The sequence below is a fragment of the Symphodus melops genome (assembly GCF_947650265.1).
Source record: "Symphodus melops genome assembly, chromosome: 1".
Lineage (NCBI taxonomy): Eukaryota > Metazoa > Chordata > Actinopteri > Labriformes > Labridae > Symphodus > Symphodus melops.
In genome coordinates, this window is record NC_136691.1 from 24,361,580 (window position 1) to 24,371,302 (window position 9,723).

At 42.9% G+C, this 9,723-nt stretch overlaps 1 protein-coding gene across 1 annotated transcript in view; it reads left to right on the top strand.

Moving 5' to 3' along the window:
* Window positions 1-4,327, top strand: part of opn5 (opsin 5) — a 104,575-nt gene extending 100,248 nt beyond the window's left edge. The window contains exon 7 of the mRNA XM_079339655.1: window positions 3,498-4,327. Coding sequence (XP_079195781.1) covers window positions 3,498-3,567 — 70 coding nt within the window. The 3' untranslated portion in view covers window positions 3,568-4,327. The remainder of the gene's footprint in view (window positions 1-3,497) is intronic.
* Window positions 4,328-9,723: the final 5,396 nt, after the last annotated feature.

Here is a 9,723-nt window from a genome sequence, read left to right on the forward strand (position 1 = left end):
CCGGAAGTCAATGCAGGGGCGAAGAGTCTTGTCCTTCTTGGCCACGAAAAAGAAACCTGCCCCAGCTGGAGAAGATGACGGACGAATGATCCCAGCAGCGAGGGAGGTCCGGATGTACTCCTCCATAGCTGTGTGTTCTGGCTTAGACAGGTTATACAAGCGGCTGGTGGGCAGTGTGAACCCAGGAATGAGGTTGATGGCACAGTCATATGGTCGATGAGGCGGGAGTGAGAGAGCTTCCTCTTTGCTAAACACCGGTGCCAAGTCGTGGTACTCACGGGGAACCAAATCCAATTTGATGGTAGGTAAAACAGAGGTTGCAGAAGGCGTGGCAGGGGTTAGAGCTGACTGGAGACAGGAAGCGTGGCAGGCAGGATCCCAGGAGATGATCTCTTTTCTCTTCCAGTCTATGTGGGGGTTGTGACTCTGGAGCCAAGGAAATCCCAAAACCAACGGAGGGCAGGCATGCTCAATCACAAAAAACAAAATGGTTTCGCAGTGATTTCCGGCCAGCAGGAGAGAAACAGGACTGGTTTTCAGAGATATCTCAGAAAAGGGGAGGTCATTAAGGGCACGAACCTTGAGAGACTTGTCCAGGCGTTCCAGAGGAATCTTCAACCGAAGAGCGGTCTGATGATCCATAAGGTTCTCCTCTGCCCCGGAATCAATCAAGGCCAGAATCTCAGATGTGCGGGATTGTTGACAAATGGATGCGATTACCTGGAGACGTTGTGGGGAATGGGCAGAATAGGTGACTTGGCTCAACCATACCTCCCGGGTTACGGATGAGCCCGTTCTTTTCCCAACCGCTGGGTGCAGGTGGCCAGGAGATGTCCGATCTTTCCGCAGTATAGACAAGCATTAGTCTCCCGGCGGTGCTGTCTCTCCTGTGCCGATAACAATGCTCGTCCCAGCTGCATGGGTTCAGATTCGGCAGGTAGGAAGTGTGACGAGGCCTGGGACATGCGAGGAGTGAAGACTGCTGGATTGGCTTCGGCTCGTGACCCTCGTTCACGGCGTCGCTCCCGTATCCGGTTATCGATATCGATCGCCAGAGTCACAAACTGATTAAAGCTGGAGCTCTCCTCCAACGTGGCCAGTTTGTCCTTTAATTCATCGGAGAGTCCCATGTAGAACATGCTTTGGAGGGCCTTATCATTCCATCCACTTCCTGCAGCTAAGGTCCGGAACTCCACCGCGTAGGCAGCAACACTCCGTCCTCCTTGTTTTAGGCCTGCTAACCTGTGGCTAGCCTCCCGTCCCTTCACTGGATGATCGAACACTCGCTTCATTTCTGTGATGAAGGACGGGTAGGAGTTGCAGATGGGGTCTTGTTGCTCCCAAACCGAGGTTCCCCACTCCCTAGCCTCTCCAGACAATAACCCAATTAAAAAGGCGATCTTAGCACTATCGGAAGAGTAGAACTGTGGCTGAAGTGTAAAAACTAACGATACCTGGGTTAGGAACGCTTTGCAGGAACCTAAATCTCCACTATAACGTTCAGGTAATGAAGCTTTAGGTTCACGCGACGAAACATTACCCGGAACATTACCAAAAAAAACTACCCGAGCTAGACGGAGCTAACTGAGCTAGCGCATTGGTCAGTTGTGCTACCTGCGCAGATAACTGATTGCACTGCGTAGTTAACAGTGTGACCTGGTTATTAAGTGTAGCATTATTTTCAATTAGCCTGCGAATATCGGTGTCATGCTGACCTAAAAGCGTACCTTGATTCGACAATGCGTGTTGAATAGCGCTACTCTCACGGGCTGTGTCCGACCCGGAGTCTGCTGAGCTCATCTTGGCCGGACCGTACTGTTACGGGACGTATGGAGGCTCAAGTGCAGAACAGAGACACGGAGGACCGAAGTACAAAATAATAAATTTATTTACAAACAAAATAAACACCACAACTGAGGACGCTCAACCCTACAAAACAGGCGAGGAAAAACAAACTAACTGACGAAAACAAAGAGCGACTAACAGCCGAATATAAACTAAAGCGTCGTGCTAACACGAGTTAAACTAAAGCTACAACAAAGCATAGGCAAGGCAACGGACTCAAAACGTGAGTCGAGTTGAAGGTCTAAAAACTAACACTTATCTAGATAGATAGATAGATAGATAGATAGATAGATAGATAGATAGATAGATAGATAGATAGATAGATAGATAGATAGATAGATAGATAGATAGATAGATAGATAGATAGATAGATAGATAGATAGATAGATAGATAGATAGATAGATAGATAGATAGATAGATAGATAGATAGATAGATACTTTATTGATCCCGAAGGTCTGATCTGGACTTTAACTAAAGGAGGGGGAAGCAAGGCTGGTGGTGTCTGAACTGCCGATGATCCGTCGTGACGAATCCAGGGTGTATGCAGAGTAGAAGAGCTCCGTGGCTGCAGGGGATCCAACTGCACAAAGAACAAGTTATTAGAAGTTGAACAGCAAGACGTAGAAGCAAGGCATGTGCAGCGGTCAAAATACTAACTGTTACTGAACATGGTCCGGCACTGGATAGCAGGCTGGAGGCTCCTTAAAAGCAACTGCTGCAGCCACTAACTCCCCTCAGCTGCGTCTCATCCCCTGATCAGTAATTCGCCACACCTGATTGTCCTGACACCACCAGCCGAGTTCACGCCCTCCTAAGAGCAGAGAGAGAGAAAAAAGGAAAAGAGGGAGAGAGCTGCCACTACTCACTGGCAGAGGTGGAGGGCGTGACAGATTGCACCTGTCATATGAGCAAAACAACATGTGTCGTCCTTTTCCTATGTTACCAAGCCAGGTGTCTGAATTTAACACTGTTGCAGTTATTGTAGCTAGGAAGAGACACAGGAGGATTGGGGACCATGTCCGATCAGAAACAGCTCTGAGCACCGTGCTCCAGAGGACACCGCCCGCACCTCCTGCACAATGTTTGACAGTCCATTCAGAACCTGAAGGGAAGAAAAGAGAGGCCCTGTTTAATGCTGAAGTTTGCTGAAAAGCCAAATGTTCTTTTTGTATCATTCAGATTTATGTGCAATAACTCAAAAACACTGCACATTCTCTCATGCTCTCTCACTGCCTCTCTCACTATTACAGTACCTGTAACTATTTTGCACTTGCAGTCATCCAGCTTTCCGTCCAAACTCTCCATGATGTAAACCAGTAAAACACACAAAAGCCTCCTCAAGGTTTGCACCTGATGTCACCCGCTAAACGCCCACAAACCAAAATGTGCAATCTCTTTAATCAGGATCTTAGTAAATACGTCAAATTTGATCCCCAGCTCCTGCAGCTACGTGACCCATGTGTCCTTAAGAGCCTACTATCAGTGTGTGAATGTGGAGGTGTGAAAAGGCACTTAGTGACTGAGCTACTGGTGTCATATCTGTGTGTGTGTGTGTGTGTGTGTGTGTGTCAGTTTGTGTTTGAGCTTTTAAATATTTGATGCCATCTCTGCTCATCTCATTCATTGACTGCTCTGTGATTGCCTCTGCAGGTTTTACACCATCTCTGGTTCCTTGAAGGACTGTCCACCAGCCAAAGAAGCTCATATTGAGTTGAAATAGACCCTTTGAACTGACTGATCCCCTTTGCCACTTGGCCTTCTTGCCCGCCCTCCGTGCCCCTCACCTACCTGATCACACGCTGCCTCTCACCACCTACGACATCATTAACCTCTCATCCTTGTTGCCAGTGCTCCTGCAGCATGGCTGCTTGTTTTGCCCACCCACGCTGGACCTCTGTGTGCTTCCCGCAGCTGCCTGCTACCTCTTCACTGGGAGCACGTCTTCCCCAAGATGCTTTTCTTTAATCTGTGGAGTTGCATTGTCCTAGCAGTGGTTAAAACATACAAGTGATGTGATGTGTTAGCTTCTTGAAATCGTTTTTCATTATTTTGTACATGCTGTCTTTCATTATAATATACAAAGCAAAAAACACGTAGCTGACAAGCTATAAGCACAGTGAAGTTTTGGATATACGCCCGTTAACGTCACTCCTGCAGCTTGAAGTTCTTTCAATATGAGTCTCGCACTGAAATGGCTTCAGAAGTGTTAATTATTTCATATATTTTACAGTGTTTCTTAAACTGAACTGCAAAATGTGATCCAAAAAAAAAAATCAACCTGATCGGTCTGGTCGAATCAGGCTTGAGTAGAACTGTTGTATTTTTGTTGTTGTTGTTTTTTGTACTTCCCACCTGCGGTTCATAAACTGACAGTTTTAAAAAGTACAGATGTTCTGTGTACGCACGTAGACACAATGTGGAGCTTTTCTTTGGAGCGCTCCGCCTTTTTTCTGCGGCCGCTTTGACTTCTCAAATTGAGAATCGTTTGCAGCCGTTGTGGACAGCCCATTGTCATGGAGACAGGAAGGACATGCAGCGCTTTCCTTCACAAACACGTCAGGCAAAAAGGCCAGAGTGCACAGCCAGAGATTTTCTGACCAGAAAAACCTGTAGGTGGACACAAGGCTTGATTATCTGTTGACCTCTCCTGAGAGATGTTTTCTTTTTACTCAAATTGACAATCAAACATCCAATCAGACTTTCTCACACCTCCTTTAACTCTGAGTTAACACACGACACATAAGCTCATTCAATGTAAGATGTTGTATTGTTGTGACAGCTGATGACAAAAACAGAAACATTTCAAAATCACCAAAAATATGTTAAGCAGGTTAATCTTTTTATTATCTGCAAGACAGGGTTTATGAATTTACAAAATTACCTTAATATGTCAAATTTGAAACAATTTTAGTTACCAAACAAGAATGTTAAATTTTTTTTTTTTTTTTTACGAGAAGTTTGGTAATAAAACGTACTACATGTTTAGTGGCTGCATGCTGGCTTGAAAACATGAATCTTTAACATTGAGTTGAGTTGAAGAGGCTTGGAAGGATTGTGTTTAGTTGTCTCTTGAACTCAAATCTAGTAGCAGTAAACACCGTACCTCAAATAATATAGTTTGTCAAAGCAATCTGATATAGAAACAGTATTATACAACCAAAAGTGAAAAACATTCCTGTTTGTATTTTTAAAGGACCAATCTTTAAGGTCTGTGGTGACTGAAATAATAAAGTGACCTTACTATGTGATCAGTCATGAAGGAAACATGCTGTGTTGAAGCTTCTCTTCAACAATGCAGCAGCCAGTATGTCCTCCTTCTAACTTCAGATTCTGCTCCTGAATGCTCTGGATTTGATTGGACCAGAGAAGGTAGGCGGGGCTTTGAAGGCCGTTTTGGACGCCCCTGGGTTTGCCAGATATGAGAGCAGTTATCAGGTGAACAGGTGTTGCAGCGATGGAAGCGGGCAGTGGAACTGCTTCAGATAGAAGTGATTGTACCCGAGCTAAAAAGCCTCTGCATGTTTCTAATAAGCTCCAGCAGCAGAAAGCTGCTCAAACTAGGATCAATGTTGGAGATGCTTTTGAAACATGGAGAGAGGTTAGAACGCAGAAAGCTTTACAGACCCATGCAGAGCTGGCTAAACACTGAAGCTACAGTGTCCACCACATGGTGACCTGTGTGAGCATCCACTCTAGAGAGGAGAAGGTGGGGGAGCTCTTTCTAATGTTTTGAATTGGATTGTAGTACCCATTCTAAACACTAGGTATCAGAGTTACATCCTGCTCCAGTAAGGTATTCAGAATCTTCACCAATGACAGATATAGAACGTCGACTGGTTTTTGTTTTATAGGATATGCATTTGTTGAACATGTTTCAAATGAACTGTCTTTTTAAACACTGTCACTCAGCTGTGAATTTTGAGCACTGGACGCTAGTTGCATCTCTTGTGGTGAAGTAACGAGGTGATGCTATCTTGGCTACTGGAAAGTGTCAACTGCATGCTGAGTCTTTTGTGAACATGCCACACTGAGACCTCTTGTTTTCCTTCATGTGTCCAACAATTAGGCCATCAAGTGTTTGGACATGTCAGTGCCATGAACACCTGGCTGCTCTGTAACCAACCCAATGAGCTAAGACTCTTTTGTGGATTCTCCAACTCTTCAGTGTCACACAGGGTCTAAATTTATCTGAAGCTGTGACTCTGTAACTTTAACATGATTGCGTTGCTTTGCTAATAAATGCAAAAATCAAAACCAGCTGAATTTGATAAAATATGCAAAACCTGCTCTTTCTAGTTCTTGTTCTACAGAAGTGTCTCTTTGTCAATGTTTGTTACAAAAGAGCAATATTGTGTTTTCTGTTGCCATCAATACTCCATTTTGGATTTCATTACAAACAATTCTTTGTGTACCTTTATTGTACAGCCGTGTCAGACCCTTTGGAAAGACTCTCGGTCTATTCTTCTCAATCTGAGGCTAGTTCGGTGTCATTCGATGCAATGCTAGCCATGCAAAGTTCAATACTTTAACATCCACTATCATGTGGAGAATCTTGATTCTTTGACAAATGTTAACTCCTTGATGCTTCTAAGGTATAAATGTTGTGATGTTTTTCTGCACAGAAAGGTCCACTAATGTGAACACTTCTCACCAACTTCAAAGGAAAAACGTGTGACTTTTTGATCCAGTAGATGTTGCCCATGAGCACTGGCAATAAACCAAAACAAACTGCTGTTTAGCGACCCCTCTGCTATTCTGAAGCGTCTGCTTTCCCATCCAGAGACACACCTCCAACCTCTCCCCCCCCCCCTTGAGTTTTCACAGAAGGAGTTTTCACTTAGAATGCACTATAATTAAGCACAATTGAGCTCAAGTGGAGGACACAATTGTCCTTAGCTAGAGCTTTTTTGGTTACCTGTGTCCTGCATTGTTGTGTGAACGAACTGATAGCTTCATATTGACAAAAATTGATTGGAAATGAGAACTGAACATACTTACGTGACATCCAACTAAGCAGTTAGTAGGGAACGTTATTATTCTTGTCTCTAGTCCTGGAGTCCATGTAAACACTGCCCAACAATAATACAGCCAGCGGGACGAGCTCACTCAGTCATGACTCAGAGAGACATTTACAGAGGCTATACCTGATTTCTTCAGTATTTCTATCAAAAGTTGCACATTCTTCCTTTGGCTGTGTCTGAAACATCTCCTGCTTGCATCCAAACTCCCTGTCAACAAACGTAGATGTGCTGATTTCCAAAACATTCCTTTAAGAATATGATCCTGTTTATTCTTCACTATTTGAGTTGGTATAATTATGTCATGCGGTTTAAGTGATGTATGTGTGAGGCTGCACGTCAGTGTGGAAGTAATGAGGAAACTGCAGTTTAGTGTTGCAGTCAGCACATAAGTGCGCAGGTCGAGTCAGGACTGATATCACACCAAGGATTATGCACAATGACTGTGGTGCGTTTGCACCAAGTCCACAACTATTTACCAAAAGGCTTCATCAGTAATCATAAGTAAAGCAGTAGTAAAGCCTTAAACTTTACAGAAAAAGTAAATGTGAGTCCTGAATCGAGGGTGAGGCGCTGTAAGGAAACTACGAGGATGTCTTTAATAGGCATCAAGTTGAATCTCAGGTATTGATCGTTGGTTGTTTTTGTCTGGTTTCTAGTTTAATGGATGAGCAGATTTATTTGGTTGTTTGTACCAAGACTGTCTTGCACATAAATGGTGTTTTCTGAATTCATAATGTAATTCACGACTGTTTTTGTTTTCTGTTGACACATTTAATGAGTGCTGTTTATTCCTCTGACGTTGTGTATTTCTTTTCCCTGATGTTTGTCCATCACTCCTGTATACAATATTCATCTACAGCACCACTACAACATGTTTCGTTAATGTTTTGATAAGTCTACCATAATCCAATAACCCGTTGACATCAGAATAAACAGTTTAAATGTTTTGCTGGATTTGCTTTTTAATTATTCAAAGTACAATCGTTATAATAGAATGGATTCTGGTCATGCATTGATCTTGACTAAGGGTTGTTGAGGTTTCATTTCAGTCAAATTCAGAAAAGGATCTATACTGTCTCTCTTTCTATCTGTCTGATCTCTCTTCATACAGCCAAAAATCCTGTCATGTTCAGTAATGAGTTGGAACAATAGCTTTTCAGTCCTGGTTTTGAGCCGTCTTGATTTCAAATCTGGATTTGATCCAGTCCGAGACTGAGACAGGACAGAATACAAATGATTTCTGATTTCAAATGAGACGAGACCATCAAAAACTAGTATCAAGACCGATCTTTAGTCCAAGACTGATTTCAAGTACTACAACACTACATGACAAGGACAAAGTATTTTACCTCCTTTGACAAATACCAAGAAATGACAAAAACCAGGTCATCCAACCACTCTCCACAAGGAGAGTATATAATAAGATTTATTAAAGTAGTTTGCAATAGACTGAGTAACAAAATGTAGTTCTTGAGTGAAATATATACTCTGCAATAAAAGTGTAGGTATAAAATGTCCTAGGTGTTAAAACATGATTGCTGATGTGTTTCTAATGTTGGTCCCTGGAATCCAGTGCCTCAGATCTCCACTGACTCTTGGTATAACTTGTAGAGGTAGGAGCTCAGGAAAAGTGCTCCATGAATGCAATACACACCACCCCCCAAGTGACAGCAGCAGAGACATACAGGTAAGAGTGAGTCATGCAGTGTCACTGGATCAGAGCTACGAAGGGCCTGATTTACTAAGATCCCAATTAAAAAGCTTTAAATTGCATGTCCACTACTAAGAACATTTGCGTGAATGACGTCAGGTGCAAACCTTGTGGAGGCGGTAGTATTTCTGTCAGGCTTTAATGTGCTGTACTGTTTATGTCACAGAGAGTTTGGACGGAAACTCTGGACGACTGCAAGCGCAAAATAGGTATCAGTGAGAGAGACAAATGAGTGTATTATAGCATATTTCGAGTTATAGCAGATAAATCTGAATATAACAAAAATAACATGGGTTATCAGAAAACCGCAGAATAAAAAAATTTAATGATTTTTTTTATGAATTGTCAAACATTGCGCAGGAGGAAACGCTGTGGCACGGCGCTCAGACGCACGCCAGCGCTGTGTGTGATCGAACATTAATGCCTTTGCAATAGAAGCGCACCGGAGAGACGTGCAACCCGAGAAACAGGAAATGCTCAATTTAAAATGTTGACGAAAAGAGGGAAACAGGACGACATAAATGTCAGTGCTGGAGTTCTTCAGAAAGCAGAGGCTGTGAATGTTTAGTAATATTAGTTTAATCATGGTATTTCTCTTTGTTAAAAATTATTGAAGCAAAATCAAAAATGCATGCCATATATTTTTCTGTCATTGAAACACGTTAACGTGTGTGAGGGGAACAAACGCGATCTTTACTCTTCTCTTATTGAGCCTATGTCTGCTGCAGCCTGTAGTTACTCCTCCTTTGATGATGATGTGTAGATGATGAAGAAATCTCCGCTGACACTGACTTGCATGTAATATAAAACATTTATTTACAAAGACAAGAAACAGCAAACATCAGTCCAGGTTAGTCATGGTACCTGGGAGAGTCACCAGCCAATTGTGAACCCTCCTGAACAAAGAAAAGACCCTAGTATTTATACAGTATTGGTCAAAGCAACATCAGAACATTTACGACTCCATTTAGGCTTTGATCATTCAGGTGTGCATCTCCTACAGTCCTGCACCCCCTGTGGTTCCTCAAGACATATGACTTCAAAGGTTACACAGGTCACCATGGGGTGACTTCTTATCTCCCCCAATGTATCCTAAGAGTCTGTTCTCACTTCAATACCAAATTGTTTGTCTTTCACAGTCTTA